Source organism: Stenella coeruleoalba, assembly GCF_951394435.1.
Source record: "Stenella coeruleoalba genome assembly, chromosome: 8".
Lineage (NCBI taxonomy): Eukaryota > Metazoa > Chordata > Mammalia > Artiodactyla > Delphinidae > Stenella > Stenella coeruleoalba.
The window spans coordinates 10,873,488-10,892,388 of NC_137154.1; the positions used below are offsets into that span (position 1 = coordinate 10,873,488).

An 18,901-nucleotide genomic window follows, 5' to 3' on the forward strand; every position below is an offset into this window, starting at 1 on the left:
AACCCCAAGACCATCCACTGTGGTCTCAGTCTTACTCCACATAAGTTCTGCAGCAGCTCTGGTCTCTGGTTCCTGGTCTTCCGGAGAAAAAGATAGTTTGCATTCTTTACGGATTTTGGCAACTCTCTATTGACCTTATATTGACTTTTCTCTGTATTGAAAGCTTCAGTGGCTCTGAGCTCGAGAAAATCCAGTTCAGAACCCTGACTTGTTCAATTTGCCTGAAACATATGTACTAACCGGTTTCTTTTTTTTAAGTTGTTCTGATTTTTACAGTAATTTGACATGTTCATCTTTGGCTCTTCTGCAGCATCTACACCTAACCTGCCTAGGTTTTCTCTTGTTTATTATGCTCTCATTAAGTGATGCCATTTTCCCATGAAGTTTACTTCTGTTAAAATCTCTCCTCTCACTAAGAGCAGTCCCCAATTTTTTCTGTTTCAAAGTTCTGCTCCCTTGGGGGACAGTTCCTCTAGGTTCCTGTTTATTATCTCCACTTCTCAGGTCAGTTGCCTGCTTAAACGCTCATATATCATCTAGCACAAAGAAGAGACTCAAAAATATTTGTTGAACAAAAACCTACTGTGAGTCTCAAGAATGATCAAGGCTTTCCAGTCTAAAGTAGTTCTTCCCATATCATTAGACCTTCTTTGATGTCTCATTATTTATATGCCCATGAAGATTGATTTAAATTAAGTCAACAAATATCCATTAACTACATGTGTAGAATTTTTTTAAAAAGCTCACCATTGTGTTTGATTTTAGTCAGACATGTAGTCTAATAATTTTTAAGTACATAATATTATCTATAATATGAGACAGAATGCCATAAGGAAGGTTTATATAAGTTTAAAGAAAAGCCTGTTCCTGATTATGCTATTAGGAAAGACTTTATGGAGAAAATGGAACAGGATAGAAAGCCCAGAGATAAACCCACACACATATGGTCACCTTATCTTTGATAAAGGAGGCAGGAATGTACAGTGGAGAAAGGACAGCCTCTTCAATAAGTGGTGCTGGGAAAACTGGACAGCTACATGTAAAAGTATGGGATTAGAACACTCCCTAACACCATACACAAAAATAAGCTCAAAATGCGGCTTCCCTGGTGGCGCAGTGGTTGAGAGTCCGCCTGCCGATGCAGGGGACACGGGTTCGTGCCCTGGTCCGGGAGGATCCCACATGCCGCGGAGCGGCTGGGCCCGTGAGCCATGGCCGCTGAGCCTGTGCGTCTGGAGCCTGTGCTCCCCAATGGGAGAGGCCACAAGAGTGAGAGGCCCGCGTACCACAAAAAATAATAATAATAATAATAATAAGCTCAAAATGGATTAAAGACCTAAATGTGAGACCAGACAGTATAAAACTCCTAGAGGAAAGCATAGGGAGAACTCTCTCTGACATAAATCGCAGTAATATCTTTTCTGATCCATCTCTCAGAATAATGGAAATTAAAAACAAAAATGAATAAACGGGACCTAATTAAACTCAAAAGCTTTTGCACAGCAAAGCAAAGCATAAAAAACAAAACGAAAAGACAGCTCACAGATTGGGAGAAAATATTTGCAAATGATGTGACTGACAAGGGATTAGTCTCCAAAATTTACAAACAGCTCATGAGGCTTAATATCATCAAAACAAACAACCGAATCAAAAAATGGGCAGAAGACCTAAACAGACATTTAACCAAAGAAGACATGCAGATGGACAAGAGGTACATGAAAAGATGTTCAACATCGCTAATCATTAGAGAAATGCAAATCAAAACTACAATGAGGTACCACCTCACACCAGTTAGAATGGGTATCATCAGAAAATCTACAAACAACAAATGCTGGAGAGGGTGTGGAGAAAAGGGAACCCTCTTGCACCGTTGGTGGGAATGTAAATTGATACAGCCATTATGGAGAACAGTATGGTGGTTCCTTAAAAAACTAAAAATAGTATTACCGTATGACCCAGCAATCCCAGTACTGGGCATATACCCAGTGAAAACCATAATTCAAAAAGACACATGCACCCCAATGTTCATTGCAGCACTATTTACAATAGTCAGGTCACGGAAGCAACTTAAATGCCCATCGACAGACGAATGGATAAAGAAGATGTGGTACATATATACAATGGAATATTACTCAGACATAAAAAGGAACAAAACTGGCTCATTTGTAGACACGTGGATGGACCTAGAGACTGTCATACCGAGTGAAGTAAGTCAGAAAGAGAAAAACAAATATCGTATATTAACGCATATATGTGGAACCTGGAAAAATGGTACAGATGAACCAGTTTGCAGGGCAGAAGTTGAGACAGAGATGTAGAGAACAAATGTATGGTCACGAAGGGGGAAAGCCGCGGTGGGGTAGGGATGGTGGTGTGATGAATTGGGAGATTGGGATTGACATGTATACACTGATGTGTATAAAATTGATGACTAATAAGAAATGTATAAAAAAGTAAATAAAATAAAAATTTAAAAAAAAAGTGTGGGACACATAGCCAGGGCTCAGATACACGTGCTGGTGTAGAGTCAGATGATTCCAGGGAGAAGTAACATGGGTACTGGGGTTTGTAGGCACAAGCAGAACCTGAAATAAGTTTAGAAGGGAATATTCAAGGTTTTTTACATCTTGCTCTTAAAAATATATTCATTTCTTGAGAAATTGAAGAAGTTTTCTTGTCTTTTTCCATTAATAAAATAAGATTATATTCATATATTTTTTTATATATAGGCCATGAATTTAAACTGCAGTGAGTTAGCTGTCTTTTTTGATAAACTGAATAATCTGTTGTAACTTGTCTGGTGTTCTGTTAATTTGGTGTGAAGACAGTCTTCTGTTCTTTCGTTTACAGGGTCCCTTTAATTTTGTGGCTTCCCTGGAAGTAATTCTTTTTTTTTTTTTTTTTGCTAAAAGGTAACAGAGTTACAAGTGCAAAACATTTATTTAATTTGTTTAGATTTATTAAACCATGCCCATTCTCTAGGCCTTTGGGGGCATGATCTAGATAAGAACATATGGCATAATTTATTATTTTCTCAACTCTAGTTATGTGGTAAAGCATTGTTTAACTGTCAATGAGAAAATCTCATATTGCTCTCCTTGGAAAAGTGATTTTTTGGATAATGTTCAATTAAATTTAATAAAGGAACATTTTATTTTCTTTAAAAAAAAATCTCGAAACAATAAATGCTAGAAAGGGTGTGGTGAAAAGCAAACCCTCCTGCACTGTTGGTGGGAATGTAAATTGATAGAACCACTATGGAGAACAGTATGGAGGTTCCTTAAAAAACTAAAAATAGAACTACCATATGACACAGCAATCCCACTACTGGGCATATACCCTGAGAGAACCATAATTCAAAAAGATATATGTAAAACAATGTTCATTGCAGCACTATTTACAATAGTCAGGACATGGAAGCAACCTAAATGTCCATCAACAGATGGCACATATATACAATGGAATATTACTCAGCCATAAAAAGAAACAAAACTTAGTTATTTGTAGTGAGGTGGATGGTCCGTCATACAGAGTGAAGTAAGTCAGAATGAGAGAATGGACTTGAGGACACGAGGTGGTGGGGCAGGGGGAAGGTGGGGGGAAGTGAGAGTAGCATCGACACATATACACTACTGAATGTAAAATAGATAGCGAGTGGGAAGCAGCTGCATAGCACAGGGAGATCAGCTCGGTGCTCTGGGATGACCTGGAGGGGTGGGATAGGGAGGGTGGGAGGGAGGCTCAAGAGGGAGGGGATATGGGGACATACGTACGCATATGACTGATTCACTTTGTTGTACAACAGAAACTAACACAGTATTGTGAAGCAATTATACTCCAATAAAGATCTAAAAAAAAAAAAAAAAGTAAACCCAAAAAAGAAAAGGAAAGTAGTATTTGGAGAATTAATGGAAAGAAACAAAGTATCACTGGTTCAAAACATTTTCATTGATATCCTATCTTCCTTGATGCCACCATTAAATTTTTATTTGTAATTAAAAATAGCAATTTTTAATTACTTAATATTTATTCCTAGTTTTTTTCCATCTCCATGTGAATAAAAGTATTCCATATTACGTGCAAAAAAAAAAAAAAAGGAAATATTTCTGGGAATTCCCTGGCAGTCCAGTGGTTAGGACCTGGTGCTTTCACTGCTGAGGACCTGGGTTCAATCCCTGGTCAGGGAACTAAGATACCACAAGCTGCACGGCCAAAAATAATCACTATCATCATCATCATCATCCCTTTCCCGGATTGTGTAAATGATGAGGGGACTAGTTCCCAATGCCCCAACCCTCGCTCTGCAATGCTCAGAGAGTCAAAAAGAAATAAGCGGAGCAATGACACTGTCAGCTCCCCCTTCTCTTACCAGTTCAGTAATAGACAAATGTGCAACAAAACTGGCTTTCTGCTTTTATCTTCCAATGCCATGATCTACCCCAACAAACCATCATATTTCCTCACCTCTAACTGACAGCCAAACACATACTCATACAGGAGAGATGTCCCTGCAACCTGTTCTTACTGTCAAGGCCTGGTCAGCACAGAGCTGCCCCTTCTGGGATCCATGGCAGGAGTGGGGGGCCTGCATGTTCTCTTACTCATTCTTTTTTTTTTAAATTTCATTAATAGCTTTTTAATATGATTTATTTATTTATTTATTTATTTTATTTATTTATTTTTGGCTGTGTTGGGTCTCTGTTGCTGCGCGGACTTCTTCTAGTTGAGGCAAGAGGGGTCTACTCTTCGTTGCAGTGCGCGGGCTTCCCATTGCGGTGGCTTTTCTTGTTGCAGAGCATGGGCTCTAGGGTGCGCAGGCTTTAGTAGTTGTGGCATGCGGGCTCAGTAGTTGTGGCTCACGGGCCCTAGAGTGCAGGCTCAGTAGCTGTGGCGCACGGGCTTAGTTGCTCCATGGCATGTGGGATCTTCCCAGACCAGGACTCAAACCCATGTCCCCTGCATTGGCAGGCGGATTCTTAACCACTGTACCACCAGGGAAGCCCTCTTACTCCTTCTTGATTCTCCTTTTAATAGCCCTTCATAGTTTCACCTAGTAAATCTTTTTTCACCTTTAAATAAATAGTATAGGGATGTCCCTGGCAGTCCAATGGTTAAGACTCCGCACTTCCACTGTAGGGGCATGGGTTCCCTCCCTGGTTTGGGAACTAAGATCCCACATGCCCCACAGTGCAGCCAAAAAAAAAAAAAAAGTATACAAAACAAACACTTAAACTTTAAAATGTTTTCTCATTATACTATCAAAAATCATTTTGGACACCCCCAGTGGTTACCACATACCACATGTGGTAGGCTGAAAAATGGTCCCCCAAGTCCTAATCCCCAGAAACTGTATGTTACTTTATATGGTAAAAGGGACTTTGCAGATGAGATTAAGGGTCCTGAGATGAGGAGATTATCCTGGATTATGCAGTTGCCCCCACTGTTATCACAGATTATTTATAAGAAGGAGGAAGGAGGGTGGGAGAGAAAAATGTGACAACAGAAGGAGGGTGAGAGAGGGAGAGTTTGGGAGATGCTATGCCGCTGGCTTTGAAGATGGAGGATGAGGCCATAAGCCAAGGAATGCAAGCAACCTCTAGAAACTAAAAAAAGGAAGAAAACAGATTCTCGCCTAGTGCTTCCAGAAGGAACACAGTACTACAACCCATTTTATTTATTTATTTATTTATTTATTTATATTTTTTATTTTTTATTTTTTTTTGCGGTACGCGGGCCTCTCCCGTTGCGGAGCACAGGCTCCGGACGCACAGGCTCAGCAGCCATGGCTCACGGGCCCAGCCGCTCCACAGCATGTGGGATCTTCCCGGACCGAGGCACGAACCCGTGTCCCCTGCATCGGCAGGCGGACTCTCAACCACTGCGCCACCAGGGAAGCCCTACAACCCATTTTAGACTCTGACCTCCACAACTATAAGAGAATAAATTTGTGTTGTTTTAACCCACTAAGTTTGTGGTAATTTGTTACAGTAGCAATAGTAAACTAATATACTACCATTCAGCACTTAACTCATACCTAATAAACTACCCCCGTCCTGCTCAAGACACTTTACATAACAGATTCTTAACTTTTTACATAATAGACTCTAAAATATATTATTAGCTGTTGGAGGCTGTCATTGAAAGGACATGATCAGGACTTCCCTGGTGGTCCAGTGGTAAAGAATCCACCTTCCAATGCAGGGGATGAGGGTTCAATCCCTGGTCGGGGAACTAAGATCCCACATGCCGAGGGGAAACTAACTCCATATGCTACAACTACTGAGCTCGCGCACCTCAACAAGAGAGCCCGCCACAAACTACAAAGCCCATGTGCCCTGGAGCCCACGCCATAACTAGAGAGAGAAAACCCACACGCCACAATGAAAGATCCCGCATGCCTCAGTGAAGATCCCAAGGGCCACAACTAAGACCCGAGACAGAAAGAAAAAGATAAATAAATAAAAAGATAAGAAAAGATAAATAAATAAATAATTAAAAAAGACATGATCACCCATGGAGCCATGAGCTGGACCCTGGCAATTGGATACTACACACCCCCTCCTCTGTCCTTGTAATGTACACTTTGCCCACCATTCCCACAGTGGGAGCTATTTTCAAGGACAAGAGAGTAGGATGTTGTTGAGACCACCTGGACAGTATACCTGACTGGCCCTGTTCTGGGCTCCGTATAAACTTTTACGATTCTGGCAGGCGGGTAAGGAGATCTACTTGCTTGCGGCTGCCCAAGACAAGCCCGTATGTAAGTTCTCTTGCTCTGTAGGTACTTCCTACCACCTACCAATCTGGAGTGGCTGCCTCTTTCTTCAGGCTCTCCTTGCCCTCTATGTATGGGGGGCCAGTGTGTGAACCAGCATGAGCACGGGCCATTTATTTATCTTGTTAATGAGAGAACCGGCAGGATGTTAAGGCTGGTTCAAAAGAGATATAAGAAACTATGAACTATAACTAGTGTGGAAGAGAATGCTGGAGGGGGCTTCCTTGGTGGTGCAGTGGTTAAGAATCCGCCTGCCAATGCAGTGGACACAGGTTCGAGCCCTGGTCCGGGAAGATCCCACATGCCGCGGAGCAATGAACCACAACTACTGAGCCCGCGAGCCACAACTACTGAAGCCCACACGCCTAGAGCCCATGCTCCGCATTGAGAAGCCACCACAATGAGCAGACTGAGCACCGCAACAAAGAGTACCCCCCGCTCACCGCAACTAGAGAAAACCCTCGTGCAGCAACAAAGACCCAACTCAGCCAAAAATAAATAAATAAATAAATTTATTTTAAAAAAAAAGAATGCTGGAGTAAGACTCAAATGTTAAATATCATACCAGTTAATATCCGGCAAGGCAATAAAACTGTCCCCTTTGGGATTATCTTTTCTATCAAAATGAAATCATCGGGCTTCCCTGGTGGCGCAGTGGTTGAGAGTCTGCCTGCTAATGCAGGGGACACACGTTCGAGCCCTGGTCTGGGAAGATCCCACATGCCACGGAGCGGCTGGGCCCGTGAGCCACAATTACTGAGCCTGCGCGTCTGGAGCCTGTGCTCCGCAACAAGAGAGGCCGCGATAGTGAGAGGCCTGCACACCGCGGTGAAGAGTGGCCCCCGCTTGCCGTACCTGGAGAAAGCCCTCGCAGAGAAACGAAGACCCAACACAGGCAAAAATAAATAAATAAATTAATTAATTAATTAAAAAGCCAAGCATTAAAAAAAAAATGAAATCATCTCAACTGGACAAAATTAATTTGCAATTTAGCAATCTTCTACAAATTAACATCTAACTTTACTGAGTCTGGTACCTCACTAATAGTAAATACTAAGTCAAATAAAGTTGCCTCCCCTAGAACTTCAAATTATCCTGAATCAGGCTCGTTAGACAATGTTCCTGTTATAACATAGAAGGGGCGCACAATAACCTTTTTTCCTTATTTCCCAGTTTTGTACAATTTTTCTAAACACACTTGTCCCAGTTACCTATTAGTGAGTAATAAACTACTCCAAAATTTTGTGGTTTAAAACCACAACCATTTGATTATAATACCACAATTTTATGGGTCAGGTATCTGGGAAAGGCTCAGCTGAGTGATTCTTCTGCTTCACATCGTGTTGAGTGGGGTCACTCGATGACATTCAGTTGCTAGCTGAGCTGGTCTGGACAGCTTCATTCACATGTCTGGTGTGGCTGGTAAGCTGGGTATAGCTGGACCCCTCTTCCTCTTCACGTAGTCTCAGGGCCTTTCCACATGACCTCTTCAGCAAGGTAACTGGACATCTTACATGGACTTACACTGTCAATCTTCTTAAAGACTAGACACAGAACTGGCATAGCATCACCACCCCCCGCCCCCTGCTCCATTGGTCAAAGCCATCATAATCCAGTCCAGATTCAAGGAATAATGGAAGTAGAACCCACCTCTTGATGAGAGAACAAAGAATTTGTAGCCTTGTTTAATCTACCACAAGTTTCATCTTATACATTTTTATTTTCATTATATTGCTAATCCTTTTGTCTAAAGTCTGCTGCACCAAGAGCTCCCATAGCTTTCTGGGATGTCCGTCACAACTTTGTTGGCTACATGAGAAATGACCCTCTGGGCAGCCCACCACTCTTTTTCTCCCTCTCTATAACCCTTTGCAAGCACTCATGGACAATATCTTAAAGCAGCGGTATGCAAAGTGTAGTCCTAGAACCAATAGCATCAGCATCACCTGGGAACTTGGCATAAATGCAATTCTTAGGTCCCACTTCAGACCTACTGAACCAGAAACACCAGGGATGGGGCCCAGCAGTCTGTCGGAACAAGCCCTCTTGGCGAGGCTGGGAACCACTGTTGTAGAGCTGTACGTTACTTAATGAAAATTAATACAACATCTGAAACTAGTCTCACAAGAAAGTACATTTTATGTTCTTTTACCATGATCTAAAAAAAGAGAAGCATGTGGAGAATCTGTAAATACCACAGTGGACTATTTACAGCCTCTGGAGAAAGGACAGACAATACCAAAGCACGGTGGCTTTCACTAACTGATGTTCTCTCTCAGCTGTGAAAAGCCTTTTCCATATACCCAGGCTCGCAGGAAAGACTTTTCTTCCACTCACTCAAGGGACACTCTCCAGGGGCCTCATATCTTATTTCTACAGAATTACTTGTGAAAAGAATTTGTATCCTCTCCATCTTAATAAGGGGCCTATTACACAGCTCAAAAATATACATTATTCACCTAAAGGGACTCTCATTAATCTCCCTCAAAGACAGTTGGTGCATGGGAAAAACAGGTAATTTTATTGATTGTCTATATGACACCTTGTTTTCTGTTTCCTTCTCTGCTCTCTATTATTTCTTTCCTTATCTTTTCTTTAAAATTATCCTACAGTTCATTTATATTCAAGCTTTCCTATTTTCTTATATAAACTGCTTTAGCTGTATCCTAAAAGTCTTTATATGTTAATAAGTTTATCATTCAGTTCTAAATATTTTTTGCTTCCCATTATGTTTTCTCAAGTAGTCCATTAATTAGAGGCATGGAGTTTTTTTTGTTTTGTTTTGTTTTAATTTCTGATCTCTAACATAATGATCAGAAAACAGGATCTGCAACATCAGGAATCAGCAAACTCTTTGTGTAAAGGGCCAGACAGTAAATATTTCAGGCTTCGCTAGCCAAATGGCCTCCATTGTAAGTATACAACTCTGCCTTGGTTGCCCTAAAGCAACCAAAGACAATACGCAAAAAAATGAGGGTGGTTGTATTCCAACAAAACTTTACTTACAAAAACAGGCAGCTGGCCAGATTCGGCTGTGGGTCACAACTTGCCAACCCTTGGCCTACGTGGCACCAGTTCTTTGGTCATTGTGCTGTTACCCGTACTATGTGAGGTTTTGTAATGTTCCATGCATGCTTGAAAGCTAATTATCATCTTATCCTTGGCCTGTTCCACTTTAAGCTTTAGGCCTGGCCGATGCAAACATTCGCTTTTGTAAAACCGTCACAGTGATTAAGAGATTGGATTTTTGGAATCAGAGAGAACTGGTTGCCACTTTCCACTGGGTGGTTTAGGATAGATGAATTAACATCTCTAATCCTCAGGTTCCACATCTATAGGGAAAGTAACAGTACCCACCTCACAGGGTTGGCATAAGGCAGACTTCAGTCATTAGTAGAAGTAGTATTAGAATCATCACTGAACCACTACTCTGTGAGGCAGTTTTCATTAAACCCATTTTACAAAGAAATTAAGCCTCAGACGTGTTTAGATAACCTGCTCCACATCTGACAGCCAGCGACAAAGTACTGATTCCCACCCATAACTTCTAGTTCCAAATCCAAAGTTTCCACTACTCAGACTCTGATTAATCAATCTGGTCATACTAACATGTAAGGAATTTATGCCACTCCTAGGCGAGCCTGCATTTTAAGACACCGCGAGAAAGGAGTTGCGAAATTCACTCCTCAATTCTTCGAATTAATTCTTTGTGGTCCAAGTTTAGTCCTTATGGGGAAAGAAAGAGTTCTCCAGGGCCGAAAGGGCATGCAAGGTGCTAGCGGAGGTAAACCCCCCAAACAGACTTCTGGAGGCAGGCTGCCGAGGCTTACACCCAGGACAAACGTTTGTCTGGGCTTGATCCTCTAAGCAGGTGGTGTCACCCAGCGGCGCACTCAGCCTCGATGACCTTGCTGCCCACGGCTGTGCTGCCCTTCTTGGCTCTCCCACTTCACCTGCCTGGAGCGCCTGGGACCTAAAAATACCTCCCTTGTGGAACCTCCCGGAACAGGCATTCGGCTTTTTTTTTTTTAATCGCCCTCATCACTTTGAGACACACAAATCACAGCCCTGACCCGCTGTCGACTCAGCGGGTGACGTGCCGCTGAAAGTGGCGACGAATTCTGCCCATTTCAATGACCTGAACTTTTATTTTTTCCCCTCCACTCGGCGCATTATCGTATGTCGTGAGGAGTGCCAAGCAAAACCCGCGAAGACCGTGTTGGACGCTGGCAAAACAGTCTAGGAATCTCCATTTCTCCCAGTCCAGGCTAATCCTGGGACTCTTCAAAGCCTTACCCTGTGACAATCACAAGGCTTTTCTCCGCCCCGTCGGTGACGGAAAACTCGTGACTCGAAACTGAGCGCCGGGCGGACACACAGAAGCCAGAGGCGGAGCTACAAGTCCAGATCGCGAGGAAGCCCCCGACGGGCGGCGCGTGCGCAGTGTCTCGCCATGGGACCTCCTTCCCGCCGCTGAAACTAGGAAGCGGGACGCCAAATCTGTCCCCGCGCAGCCGCCGCCGCCGGGCGCCGAACGGGGCGGCCGCCCTCCCCGAGGCGCGCCTGCGCACGTTCCCACGCACGCTCCGGCGTACGGCGGCGGCCAGGGGTCGCGAGCCGGTGGAGGACCCGCGCGCGGAGGAGCCCGCAGAGTCAGCGCTTCTTCCCTCCCTCCCCTATTCCCCTCCCCGCTCCCTCCCCCCCCCCAAGAATGTTCCGCTACGAGGTGAGTTGTTTCGACCGGAAGTGACCCCTCCCTCCCTCCCTCCCGCACGCGCCCCTCTTTCTCCGTCACCCTCCGCGCGTCTGTCCAGCGCTCCTGGGGGGAGGGGAGGGGGGGGCGGCGGGACCCGCGGGACCGAACGGAGTGCGTTGGGTCTGGGGTCGCGGGTTTAATCCGAGGGCTGTGAGCTGGCTTCGGGGGGCGGGACTGTCCTATCAGTTGCCACTGAGGAGAGCTGACCTATGTTTTGGGGTGGGGAGGGCCCCTTACGTGCCTTAACCAGACCACCCCCCACCCCCGGAGGAGTGAGGAGTAGAGAGCGTTGCACCCACCCTCAGTGGCTCTTGAGGAAGCTTCACCCGAGAAAGCCCAGAGACGCGTTTCCCGCCCTGGACCCGGAACCATCTCCCCTCCAATTACTTATACACACCCCCTTACAAACCGGCGACCGTCAGGTCCCGGGGGCCTGGACTCGCCCTTTGACTAGGGCCAAAGACCGTTTACTAAAGAGGACTCCGAGTTGGGAAGGGGCGTGTCCAGCAGAAGTTCCTTCTGGGCGAGTGGAGGGGGACGTGGGTTTGGTGACGGTCCGGGTATGTAGCAACAGTCGAGAGTCCTGACAGTGTCACTGGTTCGCTGTATGACCTTTAGCGACTCTTAATCATTGGACAGGGTTTCTGGATTTGTAGAACCAAAGGGTTGGTTTAGATGACCCCTAAGAGTCTTTCCAGTGTAAAAAGCAGTGATTTGGTTAAGTAGATCTTTGTGATTTGGGAGTGCTTCTGGAAGTTGCCTGTGATGGGGAGGCAGTTGCATGCTTGCTTTGTGTAAGTTTGGGAGACTTAAGATGGGTAGGTTGGCCGTTTGACCTAACCTTTCATTTGGGAACATCCTGGCTAAGAGGTAGCCAGTCAGGGTGTATCCGAAATGTGACTGCAGAGAGCGTGTGGAATTCCGATCCTGAGTCTTTGAAAACTGGGGACACATATACTTGGTATTTGATAGGAATGGTTCAAGATCAAACTGCCTTTATGTAAACATGGAGAGAGATGATGAGATGCAGTAGGCAAAGTTCCCAAAAGAAAAGAAAACTTGGAAAATAAATCAGTTGAAAACTGAAATGGGGGTGGGAGGGTACGTTTAAGATAGAACACACCTAAGTGGTTAAACTGGTGATATCTAGCGTTGTTTAACAATACCCAATGTTTGCCTAAATCTTTGCCTCATTTGATCCTCACAACAACTTTCTGAGGTAGGTGGTATTGTCCCTGCATTACCACTTAAGAGATTGTGGCTTACAGGCTAACACAGCCTGAGACAAAATAGATGCTCAGGGGGTATTGAATGAATTAATCAGAAAGGATGTGACTTGCCCAAGTTGGTATCACTTGTAAGAGTAGAGACACAACTTAAACCTGTCGCATCACAGCTTTTCAAGAGTTCACTTAATTGTGATTGAACACTTAGCTTTCTCCTGTATCACCAGAGTTTGGATCTGTAGGAAAACAGAAGGGGAAAAGGAAAATGAAGAGAAAGCTTTAAAAGGGAATAATAAAATAGTTGAAAAGGTGACATGAATATGGGGAAGATGAGAATTTCGTTGAAAAATATAGGTAGAACTCGAGCAAAATAATAAAGTGTTCATTTTCACTTGTCATTATTATTGTAACCAGTGATGGAAAGGAAGTTGGCAGGCCTCATTTCTTGGTTGCATGAGGAAATGCTGTTGTTATATTCTTGATAAATAGAGAAATGGAAGTTTGGGGGAAGAGGTTAAATAAGGAATAGGAACGAGAAGCTGAAGGAAAAGGTACTGAAGTCTTCCAGTGTCAGGGAAATTGGGGGATAGAAAAAATGCCATGTGCACCAAAAGTCATAATGAAGCTATTGTGTTGATCGGGAAGATAAAAACATTTTTTTAGAGCGAGGTTGTGAACTTCATGAATAGCTGATCTCCTTTTTCTCTTTTTTTAGTCTTTGGAGGATTGTCCTCTGGATGAAGATGAAGATGCATTTCAGGGCCTGGGTGAGGAAGATGAAGAGATTGATCAATTCAATGATGATACATTTGGGTCAGGTGCAGTTGGTAAGTGATGTCTTTCTTTTATAATGTCATCTTGGTCTCTTGCTGTTTTCAAATGCTCTCTTTTATAAGTACTTTTGTCTAAGTAGGCGTAACCTCATTCACAAAGTTGGCAAACTGTTCTGTTCTTCAATCCAAGCATCTACCCTCCTCCTCTGGGCTTCTTTTTGCCTCACTTATAAAACCAAGTGTTTTCTAAGCCCTGTCCCTTCCAGCTTTATGATCTATGGCTCTAAGTTGACACTATAAGGAATTCAAATGATTAGAGAAGTGGACATTTTACAAAGGTTTAAATAATCCTAGAAGAAGGAAATTTTTATTTGTGGAACATGGAACTTAAGGAAAACTAGTGGACTAGGAGAAGATTCAGATGTATATGTTTTAAAATTCAGTTGATCAATAATATATTGCATGACCCTGCTATTGCCCTATAGTATATTCAATAAATAAAGTTTTTTATTCCAAGAATTTTGGTGATAGAAAGTCTTCATAAGTTAGAAAAATGTTGTGCACAGGTGAAATTTTCTCATCCTTGGGTATAGATAAATATTCCTGGTGTTGGAAGTGGTTAAAAAATTAAAGAGCCAAACTAAACTAGAGGCCACAGTTATAATTACTGAGATGAAAGGTTTAGGGAGCAGGCTTACATAATAAAGTTTGAGAGTTAGAGATCCTGGAATATTAGTATACTAATAAGTTAAAATTAAACTGTACTTCGGAAAGATGAATAGGTAAGGGAAGTCCCTGGTGGTCCAGTGGTTAGGACTCTTTGCTCTCACTGCCAAGGGCCCAGGTTCGTCCCTGGTCGGGGAACTAAGATCCCGCATACCCCGTGCAGCCAAAAAAAAAAAAAAAGAATAGGTAAGGCCGGAAACTATAAAACCCTTAGAGGAAACATAGGCAGAACGCTCTATGACATACATCACAGCAAGATCCTTTTTGACCCATCTACTAGAGAAATGAAAGTAAAAATAAACAAATGGGACCTAATGAAACTTAAAAGTTTTCCACAGCAAAGGAAACCATAAACAAGACGAAAAGACAACCCTCAGAATGGGAGAAAATATTTGCAAGTGAAGCAACTGACAAAGGATTAATCTCCAAAATATATAAGCAGGTCACGCAGCTCAATAGCAAAAAAACAAACAACCCAATCCAAACATGGGCAGAAGACCAAATAGACATTTCTCCAAGGAAGACATACAGATTGCCAAGAAACACATGAAAGGATGCTCAACATCACGAATCATTAGAGAAATACAAATCAAAACCACAATAAGGTATCACCTCACACTGGTCAGAATGGCCATCATCAAAAAATCTACAAATAAATGCTGGAGAGGGTGTGGAGAAAAGAGAACCCTCTTGTACTGCTGGTGGGAATGTAAATTGATATAGCCACTATGGAGAGCAGTATGGGGGTTCCTTAAAAATCTAAAAATAGAACTACCATATGACCCAGCAATCCCACTACTGGGCATATACTCTGAGAAAACCATAATTCAAAAAGAAGCAGTACCACAATGTTCATTGCAGCACTATTTACAATAGCCAGGACATGGAGGCAACCTAAGTGTCCATCGACAGATGAATGGATAAAGAAGATGTGGTGCAGATATACAATGGAATATTACTCAGCCATAAAAAGAAATGAAATTGAGTTATTTGTAGTGAGGTGGATGGACCTAGAGACTCATACAGAGTGAAGTAAGTCAGAAAGAGAAAAACAAAAAACAAATACCATATGCTAACACATATATATGGAATCTAAAAAAATAATGGTTCTAAAGCACCTAGGGGCAGGACAGGAATGAAAACGCAGACGTAGAGAATGGACTTGACACGGGGAAGGGGAAGTTGGGATGAAGTGAGAGAGTGGCATGGACATATATACACTACCAAATGTAAAACCGATGGCTAGTGGGAAGCAGCCACATAGCACAGGGAGATCAGCTTGGTGCTTTGTATCCACCTAGAGGGCTGGGATAGGGAGGGTGGGAGAGACACGCAAGAGGGAGGAGATATGGGGATATATGTTTATGTATAGCTGATTCACTTTGTTATACAGCAGAAACTAACATATCATTGTAAAGCAATTATACTCCAATAAAGATGTTAAAAAAAAAACCCAAAACATTGTATAGAGGTAACATTTTAACCACAATTCTGTCAGTATTGTGGGGTTTTGTTTTAGTATTGTTTTAAAATAATTTCTGTAATTGTTTTAAAATATTATCTTGTAGCTTTAATTTTGTCCATTCCGTTTCAATAAGATTTGATGAACACATTTGGGGAAAAAAAAAAGATGAATAGGTAAGAGTCCACGGAACTCTCTTTGCTTTGACTGTTGGTGTTGAAAAGCAGCAATGACCACATTTATGTTGGGATCTGTGAATATGTGGGATTTCAAATATTCAAGTTAAGTAATAAGAAGAGGAAATTTATCAGTAGTGGGTAACCCTAAAATGTTCAATATCAAAAACAAATGAGAGGTCTTAAAAATGTTGTATTAGGACTTCCCTGGTGGCGCAGGGGTTAAGAATCCACCTGCCAATGCAGGGGACATGGGATCAATCCCTGGTCGGGGAAGATCCCACATGCTGTTGAGCAGCTAAGGCCGTGCGCCACAACTACTGAGCCTGCACGCCACAACTACTGAAGCTCGCCCGCCTAGAGCCCGTGCTCCACAGCAAGAGAAGCCACCACAGTGAGAAGCCCGCACGCTGCAACAAAGAGTAACCCCTGCTCGCCGCAACTAGAGGAAGCCCACGTGCAGCAACAAAGACCCAATGCAGCCAAAAATAAAATAAAATACTTGTACTGGTTACTGGTTTTGCACTGATCTAAACAGCTTAAGTTTATTTAAGCTTAGACTGAGTTGAATGAACCGGCAAAAATGAAAGAGTATACTGTTTTCAATCAGGGTTTACAGAATTCCTTGAAGAGCTAAAACTGCTGCTTTTGGAAGCAGCAAGAGAAGCATTTAAGGTAGAAGCTAGGCTTATTACAGAAGGGAACCGAAGACCTTTTGGATTACAGCCATAGTTTAGGGGATGAGATTGTCCAAGAGGATGACATGATCTCAGATGCTGTTCTCTATCCATGGAGATCACAGGGAAAGGGACATAGAATAGAATGACGAAAGCAGGGAACTGATGTGAAGTGCAAATTATATTTGAAACTTTAGTAAAAGTTTCAATAGAATTCAATAGAATACAATAGAAGCTATAAACAGTGTGTGCTTGTTTCTGGAGCTCTTTTTCTCTTAAAATATTGTACTGAATGTTACCATTTTTTCGCAAATTCATCTGTGTTAAAATGAAAGTTATTAAAATGAAGTATGTTGAGGTTAGCCAGCATAGTAAATGTCCTCAGTTTTTAACCTGGACAGAAGAGGAATAGTTTGGCCTTCTCATTGACTTCCAGAGTGCTAGACAGTCTTTTTTTCTGAGTTCCTATGTTTCTCACAAGATGAGGAAAGTATTGCCTTAAAAGAATTTTAGAGTGTGCAGAACTGCATTTTATGTGATGGAAAATGAAACAGCCCCTAGGGTTACACAGTAAAAGAATAGGTGATAAAAAGTAAAGGCAGTTGGGCTTCCCTGGTGGCGCAGTGGTTGAGAGTCCGCCTGCCGATGCAGGGGACACGGGTTCGTGCCCCGGTCCGGGAAGATCCCACATGCCATGGAGCGGCTGGGCCCATGAGCCATGGCCGCTGAGCCTGCGCATCCGGAGCCTGTGCTCCACAGCGGGAGAGGCCACAACAGTGAGAGGCCCTCGTAGGGCGCGCAAAAAAAAAAAAAAAGTAAAGGCAGTGAAGTAGCATATGGTTAGCCCATTTTGTACCCTGAGGCACAAGGATGATTAAGGACTTCTTGGTCAACAAAGTTTATAATGGAGAAAAGATTTCCCAGTGTGAGCCCTTTCCATTGAGAGTATAATATACTTGAATTGTGAAGTTAAAACCTTAGTTCCTCATCTTGATATAAATACTATACGGGTTTATAAAAAGAAAATTGCTTTCTAAGTCAACCTGCGACTTGTTTAATATACTTCTAAAGGCGGATATACAGCTGGTGTAGAGAATTTAAACCAGGAGATAAAATGTCAGACCTATGACATACATTTTGGTTTGTTGGTTTTTAACTCAAGGAGTATCTTGAGTAATACCTGTTAGTACAGTAGTTATTTTAAGTCACTGGCTACAGATGCTCTGATGTCACCTTTCCTTAAGAAACTAGTCACTGTCTTCTGCATGGAAAAATGTTTGCATCATCTTTGAGCAGTAAATGGGCCACAGTAATCTCAACTTGTTCTCTAAAAATAAAAGCTTACACTTACAAGGTGCTTATTATGTGCTAGGGACCTTTCTGAGTGTTTCATGTATATTGTTAATCCTCGTAGCAGCCTTGCAAGGTAGGTACTATTATTATCCTCATGTTAACAAATGAAGAAGGAAAATGCCAGAGATGTTAAGTAACTCTAAATACAGTCAATGTAAGCTACCAGTTATGTTTTAACAGTCTCTGAGGGATCTTTGGGAATCTCCTGCCTCCACATGGAAGGGCTCCCCATTCTTTCTACTTCCTTTTTATTGATAGCTGCTAAAATCTTTAGGGACTGAGATTGCTCTAAAATTAAATCACCTCTACTTCCTGTTCATTTTGTTTTTATTCAGAAACAAATATCTCTGAGACAGACTTGAGGGGAATTACCACAGCAAGCATACATTTATAAAAGCAGCCAGGGGGCTTCCCTGGTGGCGTAGTGGTTGAGAATCTGCCTGCCAATGCAGGGCACACGGGTTCGAGCCCTGGTATGGGAAGATCCCACATGCCGCGGAGCAACTGAGCCCGTGAGCCACAGCTACTGAGCCTGCGCGTCTGGAGCCTGTGCTCCGTGGCAAGAGAGGCCGCAATAGTAAGGCCCATGCACCGCGATGAAGAGTGGCTCCCGCTCGCCGCAACCAGAGAAAGCCCTCGCACAGAAACAAAGACCCAACACAGCATAAATAAATAAATAAATAAATAAATAAATAAATAAATAAATAAATAAATAAAAAGCAGCCAGGAATTCAGTAACCCACCTCAGGGTATAGGTTAATTAGTTCAAGGAAAACAGTTGTCTCTTTCCCTTCATTTCTCTGTTATTTTTTTCCCCTACCCTTTATCATTTTGACCAGTGTGGGTTGAGGTCAAGCATTGGCATATCTAAGTATGTTTTTAGGTCATTTGAAAAAGATACAGGGTGAGGTATCCTTTTATACTAAGGACGTGTGATCTCTGACATTACTGTTTCAGATGATTTTTCGCAAGAGCAA

General features: G+C 42.6%; 1 protein-coding gene across 5 annotated transcripts in view; it reads left to right on the plus strand.

Moving 5' to 3' along the window:
• Positions 1 to 10,690: 10,690 nt before the first annotated feature.
• Positions 10,691 to 18,901, plus strand: part of PATL1 (PAT1 homolog 1, processing body mRNA decay factor) — a 37,820-nt gene continuing 29,609 nt past the window's right edge. For 3 of the 5 annotated variants that reach the window (XM_079930053.1, XM_079930054.1, XM_079930057.1), the window contains exons 1-2: positions 10,691 to 11,501; positions 13,473 to 13,584. In XM_079930053.1, coding sequence (XP_079786179.1) covers positions 11,487 to 11,501; positions 13,473 to 13,584 — 127 coding nt within the window. In that variant the 5' untranslated portion in view covers positions 10,691 to 11,486. Of the gene's footprint in view, positions 11,502 to 11,701; positions 12,326 to 12,387; positions 12,493 to 13,472; positions 13,585 to 18,901 lie in introns of those variants that run through there. The other 2 variants (XM_079930056.1, XM_079930055.1) reach the window with 2 other exon arrangements.